The sequence below is a fragment of the Natrix helvetica genome (genome assembly GCF_964273705.1).
Source record: "Natrix helvetica genome assembly, chromosome: Z".
Lineage (NCBI taxonomy): Eukaryota > Metazoa > Chordata > Lepidosauria > Squamata > Natricidae > Natrix > Natrix helvetica.
The window spans coordinates 4,337,752-4,365,020 of NC_138554.1; the positions used below are offsets into that span (position 1 = coordinate 4,337,752).

General features: G+C 47.1%; 2 protein-coding genes across 2 annotated transcripts; one reads left to right on the forward strand and one right to left on the reverse strand.

The window, feature by feature from the left end:
• The first annotated feature begins 298 nt into the window (after positions 1 to 298).
• LOC309381614 (general transcription factor II-I repeat domain-containing protein 2-like) lies at positions 299 to 3,933 on the forward strand. Its single transcript, XM_081932797.1, has 2 exons — positions 299 to 362; positions 2,041 to 3,933. Exon 2 carries the CDS (start codon positions 2,066 to 2,068, stop codon positions 3,881 to 3,883), a length of 1,818 nt encoding a protein of 605 aa, XP_081788923.1. The 5' UTR covers positions 299 to 362; positions 2,041 to 2,065; the 3' UTR covers positions 3,884 to 3,933.
• A 1,682-nt stretch (positions 3,934 to 5,615) lies between these two features.
• LOC309381621 (mitochondrial inner membrane protein OXA1L-like) lies at positions 5,616 to 17,803 on the reverse strand. Its single transcript, XM_081932820.1, has 10 exons — positions 17,409 to 17,803; positions 15,033 to 15,173; positions 14,742 to 14,931; positions 13,672 to 13,815; positions 12,991 to 13,076; positions 12,744 to 12,908; positions 10,824 to 10,928; positions 8,147 to 8,309; positions 7,338 to 7,418; positions 5,616 to 5,844 (listed from the first exon to the last, which is right to left on the reverse strand). The coding sequence occupies exons 1-10, from the start codon at positions 17,763 to 17,765 to the stop codon at positions 5,765 to 5,767; spliced, it is 1,512 nt and encodes a 503-aa protein (XP_081788946.1). The 5' UTR covers positions 17,766 to 17,803; the 3' UTR covers positions 5,616 to 5,764.
• Between the last annotated feature and the right edge of the window lie 9,466 nt (positions 17,804 to 27,269).

A 27,269-nucleotide genomic window follows, 5' to 3' on the forward strand; every position in this document is an offset into this window, starting at 1 on the left:
CCAATCAGAAGGACCTTCCCGCGTAGCAACAAGGGAGACGGAGCATTTTGGCGGGCTTGCTGACTGAGGAGGTTTGTTATGGAGGCGGTTTTTTTTTTTTTTTTTTGGCGAGGTCGAAGAACGGAGCTGAGGAAAGTTATTGCCTTTTGGCACAACTGGTCAAGCGGAACAGTTGCCGCCACACTTCTCCTGAATTTTACTTTATTTTATTTATTTTTGCCTTCGGAAAAGTGATTGTGAGGAGAAAGAAGGTGACGGGAGGGAGTGGGATTGAGGGAGGTGGGAATGGAGGAATTTCGACCTCCTTTTGGTAGGAAAAGGGAGGAGAAAAAACCGCCAGGAGAAGCTGCTGAGGGAAGGAGGTGAGGTCCGCCTTCTGAAAAGAGCAGATGGCGAGAGGCTGGGAACAAAACAAAACTCAGATAAAAATACATAATTAATTCTGGGAGTTGAAGTCCTGTTGGAAGAAATGTCCCTCTGGGTTGAGTTCTGTAGGAAGTTAGCACCCACCCCTCTCCTAGAAAAATGAAATGTTTTAGGAAATATTAAAAGGGCAGAATATTTCCCTTAAAAAGAGAAGTAGAAACAGAGGCAAAAACTTGCCCCCCCCCCTTTTGTCAATCCCCGACCTTCCTGGCCGGTATTTTAAATTTTGGGGTATTTTAATTGGTTTTAATTACTAGCTAATTTCATGGTCATTGTACAGACCTTGTTTAATTTGTTTTTCTGTGATTTTGTACTTCCGTTGTTTATAGTGCATTTTATTCCTGTCTGTACACGGCCCCGAGTCCCCTTGGGGAGATGGGGCGGTTTATAAATCGAATAAATGAAATGAAAATGAAATGAAGGGGCCATTAAGGCCTGAGCCAGTCTATTCTACATAACAAAGAGCCATCCCATTTCATTGCCCTTCATTACACCACCCGCCAAGTTTCAATCAAACTCAGCGCACAGACAACCTACAAAGCTATGACCTCTGAGAGCAACCAATCAGGATACTCTTCCCGTGCCCCAGGAAGTTCAAAGCCCAGGAGAGGATGTAAAACTCAGACTTTCTCGGCATCTTGGCCCTTTTTCTGCTCAGGAGCTCAAGCCATGTGATCCTGTTCAGGAGCTCAAGCCATGTGAGCCTGTCTACCATTAAACCATCTTTCCAAACACCCTCCATGTTTCCAGTGTCTTTTTCCCTACTTGGAACTGAACCCAGGTGGACATTTCTTCTAAAAGTTTCAAGTGGGGAGAAAGACGCTGGAAACATGGAGGCTGCTTGGAAGGATGGTTGAATGGTGAAGCAGAACCACCAAGCAGTGATTCTGGGTAGCTGAACACCTGGCTTGATGAGCACATGGCCTGAAAAGGCGGGCAGTGAGTTGGGGTTTTATTAATCTTGTTTATCAAATGTAATGAATGCTAGATGCTGGCTTTCTTGGGGGTTTTCATCCTGTCTTGAATGGATAACCAAATCTGCATTTCTAAAAGTCGGCCCCTTAGTTTCTACTTGGTCAGTGGGGAAGCCAGGTTCACTTAACAACTGTATTACTGACTTAATTGCAGTGATTTGCTTAACAACTAACAAGAAAGATCATAAAATGAGGCAAAACTCAGTTAACTGTTTTGCTTAGCAACAGAAATTTTGGGCTCAATTAAGTTGAGTACCTGTATTCAGAAAATGCCTAATTTGATTATGCTGGTGTATCGACCACCCTCCACTCAGCAAGAGAGAAAATAAATTCTTCACCACATTCATTTATTTAAAAAAATTGAGTCTGTGGTGTAGGTGATTCCTGTGGTGGGGTTAGAGGGGAGCATACCTCACAGTGTGGCATACCTGGAGGGGAGCAGTGCTGAAGTAGAATGCCTGGCCCACAGGGTGGGCTTTATTGCGTAACCCTGCGTAAGTTGCCTGCTGGAGACTTATCTATAAGAACGTCACACAAAACTACCTCCTTATTATAGATGTTGGCCATTGTGTTAGCTATTTTTGGTATAGGGATAGATTTGTATTGGATGCTTCATTTTTAAAAAAATGTTTTTTTGTAGACTCCAAGTCTTGGAACAGCCGAAAATGAATACAGCAAAAAAAGCAAAAACAGATAGTGGAACATCATTCCAAGAGGCCTGGACAGAGTTATATGGAGTCATTGAACGCAATGGAAAAGCCTTATGTATTCTGTGTTATGAAAGTGTTGCGTGTTGCACATCAAGTGTCAGGCGGCACTTTGAAACCAACCACAAAAGTGTTGTCAAACCTAGTGAAACTGAAAGAAGACAGTTTCTTAAAAGCAGTTTTCAAATTTCACTGTGCTTAGCAAAACACAGTAAGCCCCTTTCTGATGGGGATATTATCAAAACAGCCATGTTGTCTGCGAGTAATTTCCTTTTTCACGGTTTCCCAAACAAGGATAAAATTATTCAACGCATCTCTGAGTTGCCACTAAGCAGGAATACTGTTGAAGATCGAGTCCAGCGCATGGCAAGTGACGTTAGTCAGCAGCTCACCACTGACTTACAAAAGGCAGCTTGTTATTCCATGTGCTTGGATGAAAGCAGAGATATAAATAATCAAACAAGGCTAGCAGTAATTTTGCGTTACGCTGTTGGTGACACCATGAGAGAAGAGCTGATGAAACTGGTGTCGTTGCCTGAAAGATCACGGGGGATAGATATCTACAATGCTGTGATGGAGACTTTTTTGTCACAAGACATAAGACCAGAAAAAGTGGTTTCAATTACTAGTGATGGTGCACCTTCTATGGTGGAGGCAACATCTGGTTTCATACAGTTCTTTGTTAAAGAAACAAAACATCAAGTCATTCAGTTCCATTGTGTTATACATCAAGAAACTCTTTGTGCCAGGGAAAGCAGCAAAAAATTTGACGGTGTTCTCAAAGATGTCACAAAAATGGTGAATTACATCATGGCTCATGCTCTGAATTTTCCACAGATTCAAGCACTTCTTGAGGAGGTTCAGGCACAGTATAATGGTTTACTTATGTACGATGATGTCCGGTGGCTGAGCAGAGGACGAGTCCTGGAGATATTTGTAGCCTGCTTGAATGAAATTAAGCTGTTCATGATTGAAAAAGGGCAGGAATATCCACAGCTCACTGATATGGCCTGGCTTAACAACCTCATGTTTTTTACGGATTTTACACTACACTTCAATGTACTGTACAAACAACTACAAGATGTAGGGAAAACAGCGATAAGGATGTTTTGTGATATCAAAACATTTGAGGAAAAACTGCAGGTGTTTGAAAGTGACCTTGCAAGTGGGCAGCTGAAATATTTTCCAAATCTAAAAATGCATTTAAAAAATTCTACAACATTTGCAGACAATCCTACAAGCCATCAGGAAATCTGCAGGGAATTTTCCAGTATTGTAGCAGCTGCAAAGGTGAATTTTAGTAACAGATTTTTACAGTTCCGTAAGATGGAGACAACTCTGTGTTTTCTTACTTCTCCAGATAAAGTCAAATTGGAAGAACTTGATCTTTCCTGCTTATACTGGTTGGATTTAGAAAATCTGGAAATGGAGCTATTGGAATTTCAAGAAAGCTATATCTGGAAAAACAAATTCTGTAACCTGCGTGAAACACTTGAGAAGATGGAAGGGAGGACAGAGGGCAGAGTTGGTTCTGAAAATGAAATCCTTAAAGCGTGGAATTCTCTGCCAGTTACTTTTAAGTCAATGAAAGCACTTGGGATTGCTTTCCTTACTTTGTTTGGATCATCTTATGCTTGTGAGCAGCTGTTTTCAGCTTTGAATGATATCAAATCTGACATCAGAAACAGACTAACAGATGACCTGAGTGCTGCATGTGTTGCTCTCAAACTTACAAAGTATGAGCCAAGGTTGGACAAATTAGCAGCATGCATATAACAGCAAAAATCACCTTAATTGTTCACCTTTCAATAAAAAGTTGTTTTTTATCATTGAAAGCCCTGTTGTTGTGGTTTTCTTTTAAGACAAAAGATGTTAATGTATGAGTTGTTTTTTCTAAACTAAAACCTCAGTATTCAGGTTAAGTTGCTGTGTTGGCACTTTGCGATAAATAAGTGGGTTTTGGGTTGCAGTTTTGGGGCACGGTCTCAAATGCTTGCCATCACTGGACTAGAGAATATTTGTATCATTGTGTATGTATATTGTGTGTATGTGTGTTTGATACGGTGCTGGTGTTGAGATTGTCAGAGTCTGGATGAAGCGGAAATAGGCTCCATGTCAAACCTAGCAACTCTGACTAGGGTTTTTAATACCGTTCCCTCCCCCAGATATGGAGACCTAACTTCTTGATGGAGTACCATTTCCCAAGTCAAGCTAGATCACAATCTGGGGGGTCCTCACAGCCAGGACGAACTTTGTATTAACTTACCTCATGTGCCAGATGTGTTGTTCCCAATTCAAGAAACTCTGTTTATGGCCATTGATGACTTCATTATTTTCTGGATGGGCTTGAATGTATTCTCTGGGGGCCTGACCTGGAAAGTTAGTAAGTTTACTTTATTGTCATTGCACCTTGTACCACAAAATTAAATACCATCTTCAGTGTACATTATACATAAAACAAAACACACGTCCTTCACATTCTATACAATTGAATTGAAAACCCCTGATATGGGCATTCATAGTGCGCTATAAGGTAGAATTCAATAAGATTACAGCCCTGGGATAGAAGCTGTTTTTCAGCCTATTCGTCCTTGTTTTTATTATCCTGTACCGTCTGCCCAATGGTAACAGTTAAAAAAAAAAGGGTCTCCAGGATGAGATGAAAGTTGTTGAAGAAGATGAGCATTTGGAAGTTGTAGCTGCTCCAGTTGTAGCTGGCAGTGTGTGCCGTTGGAGACTCCTGTCTGGTAAAGTGGGCATGCTGCAGATCCCTTTGGCGAAACAATGTCATTTAGAGCATCTAGAACATGTGTCTTGTCTGTCCGGTGAAATAGTCTGTCAGGATGGCTTTTCCTCATGTAAGCCCTTTAAAACTCAACTCTTCCGTTAGACATAAGGACAGAATAGTAATTGGAGCCTGGTCTCTGTTATTTATTGCATTACTTGAGAAATTGATTATATTTGCATGCCATCTTTGTTGTTTTACTGGTTTATGTTATTTTTTGTTACTTTGCTCAAATGGGCAGCCATATGCACTTACAAAACAAACAAATAGCCCTACAATCCACTAATGATGCCAATGTGGTATTTCTTGTTATGGCAGACCAACCATTTGATCAGCCACAGGGTGGACAAGATCAACTGGATATAATTATGTGAACATCTTTTTAAGGGTGCGTTGATGGTGACCTGTATGATACATGCTATAGAGCTGAGGTGGCGCAGTGGTTAGAGTCCAGTATTGCAGGCTACTTCAGCAGATTGCTAGCTGCAGTTCAGCAGTTCAAATCTCACCGGCTCAAGGTTGACTCAGCCTTCCATCCTTCCGAGGTGGGTAAAATGACCCAGATTGTTAAGGGCAAATGGGCTGACTCTGTAAACTGCTTAGAGAGGGCTGTAAAAGCACTACGAAGTGGTATATAAGTGCTATTGCTATTTTCTAATCTCATGCTCCTGTTACGCCGACCTTTTCTTTTTGCAAAATATTAACGGATTGGATTTGGAAGCATTTGTTAATTCAAAGCATAATTTTATGTAATAAATTTACAGACACATTTACACGTATGCTCTCAGAGCAAATGGAGAACAAAATAGTTTAAACTAGGGAATAAGGTAGATGGGAGAACATTTTTTGTCTTGAATACAGCTTGGCGGCATTCACCCTAATCCACTCTTTTGTGGTGACGGCTTGCTCGGATGCTGTGTGGTTCTCTGGGAAAAGGTTTGCTGGAGTGACCCTGTGAATAAAAGAAAGCACAAGAATAAAACTGGGGGTATTTTTCCAAAGCAAAAACCACTTTATACATTCTGAAACTCACATTTACAAAACCAGATATTTTAAAAGACATCTGTAGGTAGACTTTTCTTAATGTATTTTTGCATCTGGGATTTAGGGACATGCTACCTCCAGTCTAGGCTGGAGCAATTCAGGTTGATGGACACTTGTTTTAAAGGTAAAGTTTCCCCTCGCACATACGTGCTAGTCGTTCCCGACTAGGGGGCGATGCTCATCTCCGTTTCAAAGCCAGAGAGCCAGCACTGTCCAAAGATATCTTCGTAGTTATGTGGCCGGCATGACTAAACGCCGGAGGAGCAAGGAATGCTGTTACCTTCCCACCAAATGTCCCTATTTTTCTACTTGCATTTTTACGTGCTTTCGAACTGTTAGGTGGGCAGAAGCTTGGACAAGTAACGGGAGCTTGCTCTGTTACGCGGCACTAGCGATTTGAACCGCCAACCTTTCTGATCGACAAGCTCAGCGTCTTAGCCACTGAGCCACCACGTCCCCCTTTTACAAAAGTGTTATAAGTGTTATACACCTGTTTTACAAAGGTGTTATAAAACTAAAAAAAGCCAGCTTCCTTTTTCTTATTGGATTTATTTTAACTGAAATACTGGGGTGGGGAGGGTGGAATGACTATTTCTTTGGATGCTGCTGAACTACTGTATTTTTCGACGTATAAGACGGACCTTACGTTTCTGGGGAGGAAAATAAGAAAAAAAAAATCTGCCTCTGCCTACCAGCATCCATGGTATTCAGCTGACACACGTTAACAAGGTAAGCCAATGAATAGGCATAGCAACTAAATCAGCCAATGAGGGCTATTTGGACGCCGAAATTTGCTGTATGAGCAATGAGGAGAGGGGAAGGAGCCTGGCTTAGCTGAGAACTGAAAGTGAAACTGCTTGTGTTTTGCTTGTATTTATTGCAACCTTGGAAAACCTGCTTTTGGTAATGTACTGTATATTATTATTTTGAATCCTGCTGAATCAGTTACTGTGCTTTCTGAATGTGATTGCTGCTGCAGACTCTGACCAGCCAGGTCAGCTTCAGCACCTATTGCAGCCTGATTCAGCACAGCTGATTGGCGAGTGGATCGGATTGCCGGAATACCCCCAATCAGCTGTTCCAGGCTGCAGGGGTCGCCACAGACCATCGCTGCCTCCATGCCTCATGTTTTTTGGCCTCTGGTGGGGGTGGGTGGGGCTACATCCGCTGTATAAGACACACCCAAATTTTCACCCTCTTTTTTTTGGGGAAAAGGTGTGTCTTGTATGCCAAAAATACGGTACATCTCCCAGCATCCTATACCAGGACTGGCGATGACAGCAGCTTTTGAAATACGTGAGTTCAGCAACATCTGGAGGATCAGACCTCCTCTTTCTGAAACGCTAAATCCAAAGCATTGGTGATCCTGGATGGCAGCAAAGAAAAGCGAAAGAGGCTTGCCTTTATGCGTTGAATCGGCTTGCTTTTTGAAGTACTTCTGTCTTTCGTCTAACTGATGAGCCATCTGGACGTTTTGCCATCCTGGGACGAGATAAGAGCAAGAGGCAGCTATAATCTTATACGACCACATGAATCTAGCCAGCCCATTCCTCCCTGTTGTGGCCCTCCAGCAGCCAGTGGAGCTGGCAGCAGACTCGGACAGTGAGGAGGTTGGGGAGGAACATGGGCCAGTCCTGGAGTGTGGCGAAGGCTCGGACGAGGGCCCTGCATCGGAGGCATAGAGCGGGCCAGGGCCATCCGACAGATATCAGCTACCTTCAGAGTCGGAGATAAGTGTGGCTAAAGAACAGCTGGATCTGTTCCCGATGTGCACATGCGCAGAGCTGCCAGCAGAAGGGAACAGTTAAAGTACAAGGGCGAACTTGGGAGTAAAAGCACAAGGGGACGCTGAACGGCCCCTCCCACAGGAAATAAATAGGAGCGAAAGGGGAGTGGAGTTTGCAGGAGACAAATTAGTTCGCTTATTAGTGTGAAGATTTGCTTATCTGAGAGGCTCCTTGCCAAGTATTTCCTTGTACAGCGTTGCGCCTGGAAGCTCTCTGCCTGGCAATTATCCAAGGACTGATAAGGTCGGTGTTTGCAATTCACCTTTGAAAGACTGTTTGCTGGGACTTTGCTGGATGTGAATGCTAGGAATTCACATTAGCCAAATAAAAAGGTTTTTTTTGGGGGGGACAAGAAGTCTGTTTTCGCGATTTGGTGAGGCCTAGGTCAGAAGAGTGCCTCCAAGCCATTTTCTCTCAACTCACCTTCCTTGATGCTCTTCAGGAAATCTTCCTGGGCTGGTAAACTCTGAGGATTATGTTCCAGACTCTTGGGGATGTGAAAAAAAGCACGAGCGGCCGGTAAACGGAACAGTAATATTTGCATAATGGAGAATAAGTTGGATGTCAGCCAGTAGGTAAAAATAGCCTGCATGGAAGAAAGAGAACATGGGACATCAGGCGATCTGATGGTTTTTAGGTTTGCTTCACTCCTTCACCCACTGATGACATTATCTAGCCTGGTATAGAAACGTCTGAAGGAAAAACCAAGAATCCGACAGTTCAATGCTGACTAAGTGTTGTGGCCCAGCAGGATCCGGTTGAGCTGCTGATGGGCTCAGATAGCGAGGAACCATATGAGTCTGCCCTGGACGATGTGGAGGACCCTGTGCAGGGTTCAGACTCAGAGCAGGGACCAGAGAGGCTGGTTGGCCACCAGGAGGCGCCTGAGGCATGGAGCAGTGGGGAGGATCAAAGGCAGTTTGTCCCTGATGCTAGATTGAGAAGGGCTGAGAAACGGAAGCAGCAACTCCGTAGGCAGACTCACAGAAAATGATTAAGCACAGTTGGTTGTGGATTGGCCCCTCCCAAGAGAGATTATAGGTGAGGCGTTGGGAGGGGACATTTGCAGGAAACAACCGTTCGAATTAGTAGTTAAGAAAATCTATCTGTGTATTCTAGCCGTGTCTGCTCGTTTGGACTATCTGCGTTGCTTCATTTGAATTATCTGGGTTGCTGCAGAGCTACTCTATTGAACTTGAGTTGTCTGGGCCCTCAGCCAAAGGATTCGTTATCTCAGTAATTAAACAGTGGCAAACAGCCAAGCCTGTGTTCTGGTTATTCACAGGCGTGGGGTGGTGGTCAGAACAACTAAGTATATCCTTTACTACTGAAATTAGGTGACCTCTTCCTGCACCACTGCAAACTGAAATGATAGAGGGGATGCAGTCCTTCCTTATATGGACTATATCAAGGGTCTGCAACCTTAAACACTCAACGAGACATTTGGATCCGTTTCCCACAGGGGGAAAAAAACCCACCGGGAGCCACAAAACCTGGGTGGGCGTGGCCAACTCTATGTCACTCACTCCCACCCAGTAACATGACCTCCTATAAATCTGATTAATACATAAAAATCTACCTGCTTTCAAAGGATGCAGTTGAGACCAGAATTATTTCTACTAGAGATCAGAAAAGAAAAATATGGCCAAAGTGGACTATATTTTAATGCTGCCTATTTTAACGGCGGCAAGACTGGTTTTCGCACAAAAATGGAAAAATAAAGAGACTCCCTCGGAACAAGAAATGATAAAATACTGACATGCACAGAAATGGACAGACTGACTCTTAGAGCTCAAAGACAAGGGTGAGATGGAATATCACGGAATCTTGGACAAATGGGACTGATGATTAGAAATGAGGGGAAAAGGCAGGGACAGAAAAAACATAGACAAGAATGGGAAAATATGGTATTAAGAATGTGTGTGTCAGGACTGCAGCCATAGTTTCTTGTGGCTCTCAGGCCTGCCACACTGTCTATTATTCTACTAGCATTTTCTATGGTGGGAAAATGGGAGGGGGGATTGTACAGAGTTAGATGCTATGTAGCCAAAACAAAATTCTTTCTAGAAAGCCAAGGTCATCCTTTGTCTCTGCACATCCTCACCTGACTGGAACTGGATGGGTGGAACTGCCAGCATGGCAGTGGGAGATTGGACCATGGGATGGACTTTGTGGATGGGGGGGCAAGATCTTGAACTTTCAACAGGGTGGGGAAAACCGGGATGCTTTCACATTCGGGTTTTCCCAGAAGTGCCAACATGGCTCTCTTAATAAATTGGAACTTTGAGCAATACTTTACCTTGGACTCTGATTTTATTTTGGATGCTATTTGGAACCCTGACAGTGTGATAGGGAGGAATCGGATATGCACCATATTTTTCGGAGTATAAGACGCACCTGGGTATAAGACACAGCAAGGTTTTGAAGAGGAAAAAAAAGTTTTTGCACTCTTCAAACCTCCCCCAAACGGTCTGTTTTTTGCAATAGCCTTTAGGGAGCTTGTAGAGTGCTCCTGGGGGGGGGGGGGAGGGCAAAAAATGGCCTGTTTTTTGCAAAAACGGGATCGTTTTCCATTAAAAAAGGGCATGGATAACCTTTAGGAAGCTTATAGAGTGCTCCTGGGGACTGGGGGGTTAAAATTGAGCAAAAAACAGGGCGTTTTTCGCTCACTTCTGCCCTCCCCAACTCCCGGGAGCTGTCTGAAAGCCTCCTTCAGGGTATGCACGGCCATTTTGGCAAAGGGGGCAGGTTTTTGGGAGGCAAAAAAATGCTGTATTTAGTGTACAAGACGCACCCAGATTTTCAGCCTCTTTTTTGAGGGAAAAAGGTGCGTCTTATACGCCGAAAAATACGGTATTTGTATGGTTAGCAATTCCATAAAAGAAAGGAACAATAAAGAGGCGATCTGACCGACTGCACAAATCTATGTAATGGATATAAAATATAAATTGTTGTAAGATCCAATCGCTACATGGAAATGTTTATGCCAGAAATGCCGTACTATGTCCCAATGTTGTTAATGTTTATCTAATAAAAAACTTTTTTTTAAAAAAAAATCTACCGGCTTTCCCCGTAGAACAGAGGCTCAAATGCCTCTTACCGTTGGGAAGGAAATGATGAAAGGAAGGAAGACCACCGGCATCACCCGGAATATCTTTTTCATTAGCTCCAGGTTTGGATTTGGAGGTCCTGATTGCATCCCAACCTGAAGAAGAAGAAGAAGAAGAAGAAGAAGAAAAAATAGATAGGGGTTATCCAGTGACCTTTGGTCAATTTTCAATTCTTTCTGCTTCACGTATCTGTCCCCAGTCCTCATTCCAATTCATCGCCGGGATGATTTTGACATTTAAATTCGCCTGCCGGGAAACAAGCGGGCCAAAGATCCGGCTAAAGCCAGGCTTCAGATAAACGGACATTCATTCAATCCTTAGCCAAGATCTGGCTAGATTTTTATATGGTCAGAAGTGCTTTCTGTCAGTGTATATCAAATTATAATTATAATTAGAAGGGCAGAAAAAAACAATTGCTACCAACTTGCCTTCCATTGAGGACCTGTACACTCCACAAGTCAAAAAGAGGGCTGTGAAAATAACTACCTCGCATCCAGGACATAAATTGTTTCAACTGCTACCCTCAAAATGACATTATAGGGCACTGACTGCACACCAGAACAACTAAACACAAGGACAGTTTTTCCCCCGAATGCCATCACTCTGCTTAACAACTAATTCCCACAACACTGTCAAATAATTTACTAAGACTGTATTACTATTATTATTCTCTTCCTTCCTAGTATCTATCTCTCCCCGCTTAAACCATGTTGCTTGTATCTTTACAATTTATATTGTTTTATTTGATTACTAGTATGATTGGATAGCTTATGAGTAACCTTGACTATTACTAAGTGTTGTATCTTTTTATTCTTGATGAATCTATTTTTATTCTCCTTATGTACACTGAGAGCGTATGCACCAAAGACAGATTCCTTATGTGTCCAATCACGCTTGGCCAATAAGGAATTCTATTAGAAACAGTCTCTCCCCCCCCCCCCCCCCATGCCATCACTCTGCTAAACTAATTCCCACAACACCGACAAATAATTCACTAAGACTGCATTACTATTCTTCTCTTCCTTCCTACTATCTATCTCTCCCCACTTATGACTATAACCATGTTGCTTGTATCTTTCAAGTTATATTATTTTTATTCGTTTCCTAATACGATTTGATAGCTTATGAGTAACCTTGACACAAAGTGTTGTATCTTTTTATTCTTGATGAATGTATTTTATTCTCCTTATGCACACTGAGAGCATATGCACCAAAGACAGATTCCTTGTGTGCCCAATCACACTTGACCAATAAAGAATTCAATTCAATTCAATCTGGAATAGCCATAACAAGAAATCAGCCAATGGGAACTGTTTGGTGACTGAGACACAGGATTTGTTGTGAGGCATATGAGACAGCTCGAAGACTGGGCGTGGCTTAGCTTAACTGTTCTGTGTATACAAGAGTTTGTTTGTCCTTGCATGATTGTTCTAACTTCTGGCTTCTTGTTCTTATACTTGCTACTTCTCCTCTTTACCATGTTGCAAGAGCTGCATGGGTATTGTACACATGCATCATGTTTTGTATTATTGGATATAAAGACGTTTCTTCTATAAATGAATCCTGAATTATATTGCTTGTGTGCTGGCTGGATAGCTACAAACTCTTAACACTTTCTCATGCCTACCAAAATCGTGATGGGTGGAGAAAGAGATCTGGATGAACTCTAAGTAATCGCTAAGCGGAAGCAAAATCTAACCAGACTTCGCCTTCAAATTGCCCAAATCTAGAACTCTGTTGCCTGGTGATCGGCGTAAAGTCACCCAGTCATTTTTCCTGCGTAAGGCTGGACTAGAACTCCTCGTAGCCTGGCGATTGGCCCAAAGTCACCCAGCCAGCTTTCCTGCTTACGGTGGAACTAGAATTCCCAGCATCCCGGTTTCTGGCCTAGCACCATAGCCAAGTCTTACCTCCATAACAATCCACATGGTGACAGTTGCCATCACGGGTAGTATGTAGTAAGGATCCGCGGCGGTGAGATCCGTGAACCACCACAGCCCCCCTGTCTGCATGCTGGGCACGGGACACTCCGCCATTTTGCGCAGGGCGAAGAAGAAGGAGATGAAAATGGGCGCCTGAGACCGAGAAGGGAAGAAGAGGTCAAGCCGGGAAGCCGTGCATACGAAAACCAATTCTAAGCGTGCCGTAAAAGCTGACCTGGACAAATGGCGTGATTAATCCTCGTAGGGGGTTAATATTATGGGTTTTCTGGTAGTGCTCCAGATCCATGACGGCCTGTGAAACTGAGAGGAAAAGAGACAGGGTTAGGGTTAGTGTCAGATTGTGCACAGTGTGGCTCTGTGAGACGACCCAGGAGCAAATACAGTGAACAGGTTTGTATTTAAATAGTGGCTTTATCTACAAAGAATATATACATACACATACATTAGTCAGATCTCAAATAAACAGCAACCAGAAATTACAGCACAAAACAGATACGCCCCAACAGGGCCTCTTCTTATTACAGGCTCTTAAAGGGATATCAGCCCAAAAACCTTGCTGACTCATTCCTAACATTACATCATCATAGCAGCTGGCCAGCTCTTAAATCATTACCCTGACACAGGAAATGTGACATACAACTAGACTTGTCTGGCTGTCTGTCTTGCTTACAAAAACTTCCTGTTTGTGGTTCCTCCAGATCGTGGACTAAAATTCCTAGCTCCCTCAACCATACCGCTGCATTTTAGAGGCCGGTAGTATTTTTGGAGGATTAGCTTTCCATCTACTTCGTCCTCCTTCGGCCTGACCTCACCTTAACGGCTCCTGTTTGCAGTCTTTGTTTCATCCCAAAGCTTTTCTTAATCCCGCTCAGGTTTGATCCCATTTTAAACTTACACTGTAGTCTGTTGCCTGCCTTCTTGGCTTCGCTGATTCTCGCGGTTAGCGCGGTAATATGGGGCACGTGGTTGTTCAATTTGACCGCGTCTCGCTGGCTTTTTACAATGAGCGGGAAAACCAGACAGCGTATAAATACCGTCCCTGGAAATTGGGCAAAAGAATTGCGTTATTTTGCAGGATGACGACAAGTTTTCTGGTAGCCACACAGACGTTCGGTCCGTCAAAGAGTTTATATCTTAGAGATGCAGGAAGTCTTAATTCCATAGCTCAGGGGTCTCCAACCGTCAACACTCAAAAGAGCCATTTGGAGCCATTTGAGTGGCGGGTTGCTCTTACTGTCACTACCGGTATGCTGCTCACGGGGCCGCACGTCCTGTTTGTAATCCACCGCCCCCCGCGACACCCAGCTGCTTGTTGGGGCACGTGCAGGAGCCACATGCTGTGCGCGGATGCACAATTGGCCGCTTGCTTTAACAACAGGTATAGAATGCGGACGGGTGGGGCAAACGAGCTGACCGCACCGGTATACACTGTCAGCTGCTCCTGGCTACTACCGCTACGGCCGTACCGTACCGTACTCAGAGGAACCCACCACAATTCAATGTAATTCCCACCCAGTCATATGACCCTCTCTCCCAGCCACGCCTACCCCGATTTTGTGACTCCCGGTGTTTCCTTTTCTATGGGAAATGGGTCTCTCTCTCTCTGTTTACCCTTGTTCCTTAGCTGTTCCCTTCTCCTGACAGCTCTGCGCATGAGCCCACTGGGAACAGGCTCCAGCTGTTCTTCTGCCTCACTGATGTCTGACTCTGAAGGCAGCTGATAACTGTCAGACGGCCCTGGCCCCATCTCTGCCTTTGACGCAGAGCTCTCGTCCGAGCCTTCCCCAGACTCCAGGACTGGCCCATCTTCCTCCCCAACCCTCCTCACTCTCCGAATCTGCTGCCGGCTACTGGAGGGCCACAACAGGTGGCCCCGTGGGCTAGATCCGGCCTTGAGTTTGATACCCCTGCTGAGAACAGCCTTTCTGTTCTCATCTGCTTCGCTCTCCCATAAATCTTCTTTACCTGCCACAATGGCTCCCCACCACGGCAGCCCCAAGTCCAAGTGGAACGATTCCAAAAACTTCAGGATAAGGCCCACCGGCGTGTAGCTATTCAGGCCCAGCTCAGCCAAAGTCGGTTCTTGCAAAACCCGTCCCAGCTCCTCTAACGGGAGGACTTCCTCCAGAGGCGGGGAGGACACACCTTGAGTCACCTGGAAAGGCACCAAGGAAACGTTCAGCGGGCCACGGGGGCGAAACGTTTCACTCTCCCCAAATCGCAACGTTTGGGATGAAGTTTCCTTTTCATCCGTACCTGGATGCCAGCTACGGCCGCTGTGCTCTGACACCGGATTGTGAGTCTCCAAGGAGCAAGAGGAAAACGTCGTCCTTTCAGCTGAGGGACAAACGATGTGTTGGCCTGCGACCACCTCAGGGGAACTGCTGCTCTGTGAACCTGCAAAGGAAGTGGGCAAAAAGCACCCGAATAAATGTTTGCGTGTGTGTGTGTGTGTGATCCGGAACATCCAAAGCAGATGTAAAACTGCCACACGCTCGGGATGTGCGGCTGTTTTCCAGGCCCTTCATGGTTTTGCAACGTTCAGGGGAGCCTCCTCTTCTCGCTGCAAACCTCCCTCCCTTCTAGCACTGATGATGTTACCTAGCCTGGTGGTGAAAGGTCTACAAGGAAACAACCCAAGGTCGTGAAAGGTCTACAAGGAAAGGTCTACAAGGAAACAACCCAGCTCAAAGGGAATCGAGGACCCACAATCCTCGTCCTCCTCTTCTCTGCAAACCGCACTCCCTTCTAACACTGATGATGTTACCTAGTCTGCTAATGAAATGTCTGCAAAGAAACCACTCCGTTCAGGGAGCACCAAGACCTGATGATATTCCCCAGACTGGTCGCGAAACGTCGGCAAGGAATCAACCCAGCTCAGGGGTCACCGACGACCCCACAATCCTCCTCATCGGAGCAGAGCTGGAAGGGACCTTGGAGGTCTTCTAGTCCATCCCCCTGCTCAAGCAGGAGCCCCTGTACCATTTGGACCACGCCTGCAATAAACCGGTCAAGCTTAAGAGAGCCCCAATAACCCCACAACGCTCCGCTCCGCAAACGCCGCTCCTTTCTAAATACTGATGGTAATGAAACTTCTGCGAGAAAACAGCCAAACTCAGAGATCTCCAAGGACCCCACAGTCCTCCTCCTTCCTCTTCTCTGCAAACGCCACTTCCTTCCAGCACTGATGATGTTCCCTAGTTGGGTCATGAAACAACCCAGCTCATAGAGCGGTACCAATGCAATCCTCAGTCGCATTAACAGAGGGATACAATCAAGATCAAGAGACTAATACCACTCTATAAAGCCTTAGTAAGGCCACATCTAGAATCCTGCATCCAGTTTTGGTCACCACACTATAAAAAGGGATGTTGAGACTCTGGAAAGAGTGCAGAGAAGAGCAACCAGGATGATGAGGGGACGGGAGGCTAAAACATACGAAGAACGGTTGCAGGAACTGCAAGTCTAGTCTAGTGAAGAGAAGGACCAGGGGAGACATGAGAGCAGTCTTCCAATATTTGAGGGGCAGCCCCAGAGAGGAGGGGGTCAAGCTATTCTCCAAAGCACACGAAGGCCAGACAAGGAATAATGGATGGGAACTGACCACGGAGAGATTCAACCTGGAAATAAGGAGATGTTTCCTGACAGTGAGAACAATCAACCCATGGAACAGAAGTTGCCTTTGGAAGTTGTGGGAGCTTCATCCCTGGAGGCTTTCAAGAAGAGACTGGACTGCCATCTGTCAGAAACTGTGTAGCGTCTCCTGAGGGGTGGGGGTGGACTAGATGACCTCCAAGGTCCCTCCCAACACTTATTAATCTGTTCATGACCTCACAGCCCTGTTCTAGCACTGGTGATGTTACCTAGTCTGGTCACGAAAGGTCCCGCTTCTCAACTCCCTCCTAAGCCCTGATAATGTTACCTAGTCAGAATCATCAGCTGGAAGGGACCTTGGAGGTCTTGTAGTCCAGCCCCCTGCTCAAGCAGGAGGTCCTATTAGCATAATATTTGAAAAAACGTCTGCAGAGAAATAACCCAGCTCAGAGAACTCCCAAGGACCCCACAATCCTCTTCCTCCTCCTCTTCTCTGCAAACTCCACTCCTTTCTAACACTGATGTTGTTCCCTAGTCTGGTGATGAAACGTCTGCAAGGAAAGCAGCCAAACTCAGAGAGCCCCCCCCCCCCCAAAGATCCCACAGTCCTCCTCCTTCCTCTTCTCTGCAAACCCCACTCCCTTCTAACACTGATGATGTTACATAGTCTGGTCATGAAACGTCTGCAAGGAAACAACCCAGCTCAGGGGGCACCAAGGATCCCACAATCCTCCTCATCGGAATAGAACTGGAAGGGGCCTTGGAGGTCGTCTAGTCCAGCCCCCTGCTCAAACTGAGGGGAAACAGGCTAAGATGACACCTCCCCAGGCCCGGTTTGGGCCTAAGTCCAGGCCCTGAAAGGAGGAGGAGGAGGAGGCTCTCGTCCTTGGGACTCCCCGCCCGACGGTCAACTCCGTCCTAGGTCAACCGGGCGCTTCGCCTTGCAAGGACGAGCAGCGCAGGCCTGAGGCGGGCCCGTCGGACTACATCTCCCGTCAACGCCAGGGGGCGCGTGACGTCACAGGACGTCATACCCACCTGTGCGTGGAGCCCCCCCGCCGCCATCCATGCTCGCCGCAGCGCCCCGAAAGCCGCCATGGTCTCTCTGGCTCCGGCGCCGCGGAGGACCGGCGGCCTCGTCACGTGACCGGAAAGGGACGCGAGGCTCTTCCCGAGGCCGCCGCGGCCATTTTGGTTACGGGAAACGCGGCTTTTCGTCTCCCAGGAGAGGCGCCCTCTAACGGATAAGGGTCCCTTTTCTCGCGAGTTCCTCTTGAAGGATCCGGAGTTGACGAGCGGGAAAAAAATAAAATAAAAATGAAATAACGACCCGGAGAGTGAAACGCCTTCTGGGAAAAGGGCAAAGGTTAAGGAGATCTTATCCGCCGTGGCCATATTTGTCTCGGGCACGTCGAGCCTTTCTTTTGATGGACTGGAGCCATGTTTGTTGCCGGTCGATAAAAAACGGAAGAGGAAGCGTGGCCATATTTGTTGCGGGCAACGATGCCTCCGTAGTACGTTCGGGCAATTCCTCCCAGCCTAGCTAAATATAGTACGTTTCAACCTTTGGCCATTTCGAGTCGTGGAGACTTCAACTCCCAGAATCCCTCAGTCTTATGCTTCTTAAAAGATTAAAAGACTGTGGCTCGTTTGGTTTCATTCTACCAAGTGGCCACGGGGCGGCGCTGTCGTACGCGTTACTTCCTCGTTATTAGTGCTAAATTAGGAATTGATTCATTTAATTTTAGGAGTGTAACTCAATTCAACACGCAGGGTCAACAACTGCAAACGCCCCCTCGTGGCCACTTGGTAGAATGCAACCCCAAAGAGCAGCACACTTCTGGCTGATATTTAAGGGCGTTGTCCCCTTATTTTGACTCAACAATTCTTGAATTGTCTTTCTTGATTTTGGATTTCTGCTTTGTCAACAGTTTAGTGGTACCCATGCAGAGATCAAACAAAGCAAGGAAGACAATTTACAAGGCCAAGTAGGCAAGTCTAGGATATTTATTTATTTGTTTGTTTGTTTGTTTGCTCGTCCGTCCGTCCGACCGTTCATTCATGCATGCATGCATGCATGCATTTATTCATTTATTTATTTATCAAACATGAAGAAATGTCCTTCTGGGTTCAGTTCCAAGTGGGGAAAAAGACACTGGAAACATGGAGGCTGCTTGGAAAGATGGTTTAACGGCGGACAGGATCCCATGGCTTGAGATGAACAGAAATGAAGGATCTTCAATGTTGGGTGAAGAAGAAGAAAGGGAACGAGATGCTGAAAGTTCCTGTCTTTATGCGCTCTGTTCGGCCCCCGCCTCTCTTGTTTCCTGTTCCTGTGTAAGAAAATGTATTCTGATTGGTTGTCAGACTCCCGTGGCGCCATGCAGGGGCAACTCTTTAGGCCAGTGATGGCGAACCTATGGCACGCGAAGCGCTGCCCTGTCAGCTGGCCAGCATGCATGCGCACGCATGCGCATGCATGCGCACGCTGGCCAGCTGAGTTCACCCTTTTTTAGAGCCATTTTTTGCCCTCCCCAGGCTCCAGAGGCTTTATAGGAGCCTGGGGAGGGCGAAAAGAGCCTCCCCCGCTCCCCCCGGAGCCCCTCCGGAGGCTTCATTGGCTTCCATGAAGCCTCCGGAGTGCATAATACCAGCCCTACGGGCAAACCGGAACTTTGGGAACGGACTTCCTGTTTGCTCGGAGATTCGTTTTGATTGCTCCGGAGGCTTCAGGGAAGCGTCCTGAAGGTCTTCTGGGGGTTGGGGGGAGGCTGTTTTCGCCCTCCCCAGGCTCCTACAAAGCCTCTGGAGCCTGGGGAGGGCAAACAAAGCATGCAAAAAATGGGAAGTCGCGCCTGTAGTGTGTGCATGCGCACTGGGTGTGTGTGTCACACATTGCATTATGGGTGTGGCACACTCCCTGTGTGCTCCCTGCACTTATGGCACGCGAGCCAAAAAATGTTCGCCGTCGCTGCTTTAGGCTGCGGTTTGAGTCCAAGTTTGGTTGCGCATTGCTTCTTCCCAGGTGCCCGGTGGTGAGATGGGTAAAGGGCTAATATTATCATGCCTTAATCCCATCACCCTGGAGCTGAAGGGGGGGAAAGGATCTTTGTTATGTAGACTAGACTGGCCCAGGCTTTTTTTAATGGCCCATTGACAAAGGTGGGGGCTATTAAGAGTGAGTCTGTTTCCTGCCTAAAAACATGTTTCCCCATTTCTTATCCAGAGAAAATAGAATATTCCGCTTTTTCAATATTTCCCACCTAGCCACACCCACAGAACCGGTAGTAAAACATTTTTGAATGTCACCATTGGCTAGGAGGCTTCAGGGAGGCCTGCTAGGCCCAAAATGGGGCATACCCTCAGCGGCCCATTTTTGGTGTGTGTGTCTCTGTGTGCGTTTGTGTGGCATGCCCTTGGGGCCCGTTTTTGGTCCCAGTAGGCTTCAGGTAGGCCTGCTAGGCCCAAAATGGGGATTTGTGTGTCTCTCTGTGTGTGTGTGTGGGGGGGGCATGTCCTCCGTGGCCTGTTTTTGGTCCCAGGAGGTTTCAGGGAAGGCTGCTAGGCCCAAAATGGGTGTGTGTGCGTCTCTCTCTCTCTCTCTCTCTGTGTTTGTGTGGCATGACTTCACGGCCCGTTTTTGGTCCCAGTAGGCTTCATGGAGGCCTGCTAGGCCCAAAATGGGGATATTTGTGTGTGTGTGTGTGTGTGTGTGTGTGTGTGTATCATGTCCTCCATGTCTCGTTTTTGGTCCCAGTAGGCTTCATGGAGGCCTGCTAGGCCCAAAATGGGGATATTTGTGTGTGTGTGTGTGTGTATCATGTCCTCCATGTCTCGTTTTTGGTCCCAGTAGGCTTCATGGAGGCCTGCTAGGCCCAAAATGGGGATATTTGTGTGTGTGTGTGTGTGTGTGTATCATGTCCTCCATGTCTCGTTTTTGGTCCCAGTAGGCTTCATGGAGGCCTGCTAGGCCCAAAATGGAGCATGTGTGTGTCTCTGTGTGTGTTTGTGTGGCATGCCCTCGGCGGCCCATTTTGGGTCCCAGTAGGCTTCAGGGAGGCCTGCTAGGCCCAAAATGGGGCAGGTGTGTGTGTTTGTGTGTGTGTGTTTGTGTGTGATGTCCTCCGTGGCCCGTTTTTGGTCCCAGGAGGCTTCAGGGAGGCCTGCTAGGCCCAAAATGGGTGTGGGTGTGTGGGTGTTTGTGGCATGCCCTCGGCGGCCTGTTTTGGGTCCCAGTAGGCTTAAGGGAGGCCTGCTAGGCCCAAAATGGGGCAGGTGTGTGTGTGTGTATGTGATGTCCTCTGTGGCCTGTTTTTGGTCCCAGGAGGCTTCAGGGAGGCCTGCTAGGCCCAAAATGTGTGTGTGTGTGTGTGTGTGTGTGTTTTGTGTGTGTGTCATGTCCTCCGTGGCCCGTTTTTGGTCCCAGGAGGCTTCAGGGAGGCCTGCTAGGCCTAAAACGGCGCATACACCAAATATGTGTGTGTGTGTGCTGTGCGCATTGGATTATAGGTGTGGGCACACGACACCAAAAAGGTTAGCCATCACTGACATAAAGCATGAACAGAAACGAAGGAACGCCGAGTATGTGTCTCTGGCCTTCATAAATTGTTCCTCTCCCTTTTCTCTGCGTATTGTCAGAGAAAATTGCTAATGTCAAATGCAAAGAATCCAGCTGCTAACACCCCAATTTGAAAAAGCCGCGGGTTCAGGAGAGTTTCAATTATTCCCTGTCCGTGTTCTGCATTTCAAATGCTTCTTCCTGGTTCTTTTCTCATTCCCCTCTTCGGGTCCCAATTAAAATAATATTTTTGAAGGTATTTTTCAGGGCGGGGAAGTTGTTTTAGGGAAGCAAAGCAAGGAGCAGTTTCGAAGTCGCCGTGCAATTTAATGCATTCACCGAGCGTGTTTCCCAGTTGTAGATGAAGGAAGCCGTTCATTATGCGCAGAGACTAGAAAAATGGAAAAAAACAAACAAACCAGGGGTATAATTTTAAAAAAAATGTTGTGTATGGGAGAACATGTAACACTCAAGGGGATTCATTAGGAAAATGTCTGTAGGTAGTCCTCACTTAATGAGGTCAGTTGGGAGCTGTTTTCTGTCCCCTAGTGACCCAGCTTTTATTTCCGTCCTGCGATGTCTTGGACTTCCTGGTTGCCGTTGCTAAGTGAATCACTGCGGTTTGTTAAGTGAGGACCTCATGCGGTCAACAGAAATGGTCGTAACTGTTCTGACCGAAGCTTCCCAAGAGCATGAAACAAACTTCTTGTCGTGGCAAAAAAAAAAAACCTTTTATGAATTCGCTGTGAATTCTGCTCAGTCACAGCCGGCAAAGTCTTTCAAAGGAGGATTTACGGTCACAGACCTTATCTGGCTGGGAGAGCTGACAGGCCGATCTCTGCAGAACTTGGCAAGGAGTCTAAGAGAGTCGCGAGCCAATGAAGCGAACTCCTGCGAACTCCACTCCCCTTTCGCTCCTCTTTTATTTCCTCTGGGAGGGGCCATTCATTGTCCACCTCGACCCCTCTTCTTTAGCTGTTCCCTTCGTCTGGCAACTCTGCGCATGCGCACACTGGGAAACAGGCTCCAGCTGTTCGGCTGCCTCACTGATCTCTGACTCTGAAGGCAGCTGATAAGGCAGCTCCGACACAGAGCCCTCATCAGAGCCTTCCCCAGACTCCTGGACTGGCCCATGTCCCTCCCCAACTTCCTCACTATCTGAATCTGCCAGCTCTGCTGGCTGCTGGCCGCTTGAGGACTACAACAGATTCCTCTTGTAACTCCGTCTCCACATTCTGCCATTTCTTCCCCTACAACAGGTTGTCAAACTCGAGGCCCATAGGCTGGATGAGGCCCACAGCGTGCTTAGATCTGGCCTGTGAGGCTGTCCAGGAAACAGTGAAGCACCGGCCCGCGGTGCCTCTGCCAGCGAAAACAGAGCTAAGGAGGGCTGCGCACGGTGGCCCTTTTTGCTCACAGAGGGCTGCAAGAGGCTGTCACAGCCAGAAGAAGGAAGCCCGGGGTGCCACGCGAGGCCCCTGTGCTCCGTTTTCCCTGGCAGAGTGCTAGCAAAACAAACGACTAGCAGAAGTGGATCCCCCCACACCCTACCCGTGCCCGGTCCACCACAGGTGCCACCGACATGAGTGAAGTCGAGCTGGCTACGGCCATGTCCACCTGGCCATGCCCCCCCCCCCGCCTGAGGTAAATACAACCCTGTTGCGGCCCTTAATGAAATTGAGTTTGACACCCCTGCCCTACAGGAACTGAGCTGAACCAAAGTCCGGCTCCTTTTTAATGTATGTCAGATGCACTTCACGCAAAGGGGAGACATCACATGAACATAAGGAGGGAGGCCCAACACGGCCCATCCTGCTGCATTCTGGATCCATCGAAGCTTCCGGGTAGCTTTCGAGGGCAGCCCCATGTGGAACACATTGCAGTAGTCAAGGCATCCATAAATGACTGTGTGAAGGGCTTTATTTCCTACAATCAGAGTTAGACAGTGCCTATTTCCCAAACGAGAGGGACGTGGTGGCTCCGTGGCTAAGACGCTGAGCTTGTTGATCAGAAAGGTCGGCAGTTTGGCAGTTTGAATCCCGAGCGCCGCGTAACGGAGTGAGCTCCCGTGACTTGCCCCAGCTTTTACCAACCTAGCAGTTCGAAAGCATGTAGGAAAATAGGGATCACCTTTGGTGGGAAGGGAACAGCGTTCCGTGTGCCTTCAGCATTTAGTCATGCCGGCCACATGACCACAGAGACGTCTTCAGACAGCGCTGGCTCTTCAGCTTTGAAACGGAGATGAGCAACGCCCCCTGATGAGTCAGGAATGACTAGCACATATGTATAAGGGGAAACTTTACCTTTACCTTATTTCCCAAATCCTTCTCTCCTCCACCCCCCTATTCTCCTCCTCTTACTGGTAGTTAAAGAAGAAGATATGTTTTCTGAAAGAAAGAAATAAAATCTGAGGGATGGATGGAGACCAAGTGAGATTGTGGGAAAAAGATGCTTCAAGAGACTACAGAACGTGAATTCCTAGTAGGAAAAGGAATGGAATATCAGAATAACAAGAGTTGGAAGGGACCTTGGAGGTCTTCTAGTCCAACCCCCTTCTTCTCAAGCAGGAAACCCTACACCCGGGATGGTGAACCTATGGCACGCATGCTGGAAGTGACACGCAGAGCCATCTCTCGGGGAACACCAGCCGTCTCCCGTTGCTCTTCCGGATTCTGCCATGCACATGGGTACCGGCCAGCTGGTCTTTGCACGGGGGAGCGCAGGAAACCGGAAGGGTAGCTCCCTGGCACGCATGTGTATGCCGAGAAGCTGAGCTTCTGGTTTTGTGGTGCTGCCGTTTCAATACTTGGTACTGAAAAGGTTCACCAACCTTACACCATTTCAGACAAATCTCTTCTTTAAAACTTCCAGTGTTTGGAGCATTTACAAGTTCTAGAGGCAAGCCGTTCCACTGGTTCATTGTTCTCACCGTCCGGAAATTTCTCCTTAGTTCTAGGTTGCTTCTCTCCTTGATTAATTTCCATCCATTGTTGTTTCTTGTCTTGCCTTCAGGGGCTTTGGAGAAGAGGTTGACTCCTTCCTGGGGGCAGTCCCTGAGATATGGGAGTCCCTTAGATATCATGTCACCCCTAAGGGGCAAACAGGTTTGTCATTTTTTTTTCCTCCTAAAGAACCCTTTTATTTCCTGATGTCCTGGGGGTTGTGAGAACACCCCACCACGTACCGTGCGATGATTCAAGATATAAAGGATACTCTTGTGCTACTCTCAAAACAATCCTCTCCCGGAAAATCAGGACGCAACACCTACAGAATGACGCATGAGAAACACTGTTAATTGTTTCTTTAATAAAAATCTCTCCCCTCGAGGGCCCGAACGTTATTTGCAACTAGCCGATAACCTGGCGTTTTCCGGGTATTTATTTACAAGGGGGGGAAATGTCTGGACCAAACATCATTTCTAACGTTGGATTTTCCCCTTACCAGAGGGAGCCCCCTGGTGGAGTACTGTGAAGCCTTTACCATGGCAACACTGCGCTGCACAGTAGAAGCCATTTTACGGCAGTACAGTAGAAGCCATTTTAAGGTACAACAGGCTGTATCTTAACAGAACAAAGACCCCGAGGGGTTTTAAGGGCCACTTACCCCCCACAGTATTTGTCTCCAGAGAGTTAGTTGGTTTGTAGAGTAAATCCTATCCCTAAGACGATATGGGGCCGTGTTATTATTTGCTGAAATACTTTGCCTGAGGGGAGAAAACGTGGAAAGGACACCTTGCCTGCTAAGCGTTAGAGGCAGTCCTTGAATTACAGCCACAATCGAAACCAGAAGTTCTGTTGTTAAGGGAGGCAGCGGTTAAGTAAATTGCACCCATTTTTACGGACTTTTTGTGGCCCACGCGTCTGTTAAGCGAATCACTGCAGTTCTTAAGTGAATCATATGGTCTTTAAATACATTTTCTCCTTGTCTTTGCTCACTGGAAGCCAGCTGGGGAGATTCAAATGATCACATCACCCCAGGATGTTGCAACCGTTCAGAGGTGGGCGTCATATACTGTAACAACCGGTTCCCCCAGAACCTAAAATGTAAGCACACGTATGTCTATGCTCGCTTCACTTGCATGCCCGTGGCATCGAAAAACCGGTGATTATATAGGACCCTGATGGCAAACCCTTGACACGGTGTTGCCCTGTGAACTCCAGCGTGCATGATTTTGGCCTTCATTTTCAGTTGTTTTTTTGCCCTCCGGAGCCTTCAGAGGAACTTCTGGAGGGCAAAAAACAACCCAACGCGTAAACCGGAAGTTCGTGAACAGACTTCCTGTTTGCATGTTGGGTCAATTTTCTCCCTCCAGAGGGAGAAAAGTGGCCCCACGAGCAACCTGGAAGTCTGTTTCCGAACTTCCTGTTTGCCCGTAGGGCTGTTTTTCTCCCTCCAGAGGCTTCCCTGAAGGCTCCGGAAGGCAAAAAACGGCCCTACGGGCAATCCGGAAGTCAGAAAATTGGCTGTTTCTGTCCTCCGGAGGGCCTCCAGGGGAGCGGGGGAGGCCGTTTTCACCCTCTCCAGGCTCCTAGAAAGCCTCTGGAGCCTGGGGAGGGCGAAAAACAGGTCCATCGTGCCATTGCACACCAAAAGAGGGGGAGGGCAGGGGGTCACATGCATATGTGGGCGGGGTCGCATAGAATTATGGGTGTGGGTACGTCTGCTCACAACACCCCCTGTGCTCCCCCTGCTTTTGCCACACCGATATAGGACATGATATAGGACATGATAACGCTAAGGTTGATGGACTGGCCCAGCCGCACATGTGGCAGACAGATGATCTACTCTTTGGAGAAAAATACTGTGGAGTAAGACATCCCTAACACGCCTCCGGATGTGCGTTCTGTTAAGATACAGCCTGTTGTGCCTCAAAACGGCTTCTACTGTACTGCCTTAAAATGGCTTCTACTGTACAGCGCAATGAAGCTGCTGTGGTAACGGCTTCATAGTACTCCACAAGGGGGCTCCCTCTGGTAAGGGAAAAAAATCCAACATTAGATATTACGTAGTATAGTATAGTCTTTATTGTCATTGTACAAAATCAATACAACGAAATTGGTTACATTTCGTCCGGCTGTTTTCCCCCCTATGAAGAAATACCCAGGCAAGGCCGGGTTATCGGCTAGTTGAAAAGAAAAGAAAAAAGATAAAATAAAATGAAATGACTTTATGGACTTGTTTGCTTAGGAAGACATCTGGAATTTTCCTGGTCTCGCCTTAGGGCATGGGTGACTGTAAAACCTAAACATGTTCATCTTATTAGTTACGCTAGGACTGCCTTTTACTACTTGTCTTGCATAGAAGAAGTTTGTCCCGGCCAAATTAAAAGAGGGTACGGTGATGATTAACCCTTCCACTGAGGTTAATGAAAAATATGAGAAGAATGCTCAGCATTCTCCCCCCCCCAAGGCGATGTGTCCCCTCCCGTACATTTTTTAGGTGGAAGCCTGGAGTTGTTCCGAGGACATCTACTCCCATCGTCCTTGGGAAGACTATATAACCCTCATGGCTGCTGACAGGTCTTCACAGCGATTCCACCATGCAGTCCAGCATCATCTTTCTCCTCTGGGCGTTCCTGGTCTCTGGACTCAGCATCCCGATGACCTACCAGAAGGAATCTTCGGGTGAGTCTTCTGTTTGCGTCTTTCCTTGGTAGAATTCGCAGGTCCACCCATCTCGTGGGGTGTCCTTGGCGTTCTCGGAGCTTGGTTGGTTCTCGTGCAAGAAGAAATCAACCAAGCTCAGAGAGCACCGAGTGCCCCACGGTTGTCTTCTTCTCCCCTCCCCATCCTCCTCTCTCCCCGTCCTCCTCCTCTCCACAAACCCCACTCCCTTCTAGCACTGATGATGTTCCCTAGTTAGGTTTTGAAACATCTGCAAGAAAACAAGCAAGCTCAGGGAGCATGAAGGACCTCACAGCTCTCCTTCTCCTTTTCCTTCTCCTCCTCCTCTCCACAATCCCCACTCCCTTCTAGCACTGATGATGTTCCCTAATTGGGTCAGGAAACATCTGCAAGAAACGCTCCAAGCTGAGAGAGCATGAAGGACCCCACAGCTTTCCTTCTCCTCCTCTTTCTCCTCCTCCTTCCCCATCTCTTTCTCCTCCTTCTTTTCCTCTTTCTCCTCCTCCTCCTTCCCCTTCCCCTTCTCCTTTTCTCCTTCTTCCTCTTTCTCCTCCTCCTTCTCCTTTCCCTTCCCTTTCCCCTTCTCCTTTTCTCCTTCTCCTTCTTTTCTCTTTCTCCTCCTCCTTCCCCTTCCTTTTCCCCTTCTCCTGCTCTTTCTTTTCCCTTTCCCCTTCCCCTTCTCCTCCTTCCCTTTCTCCTCCCCCTCCCCCTTCTCTT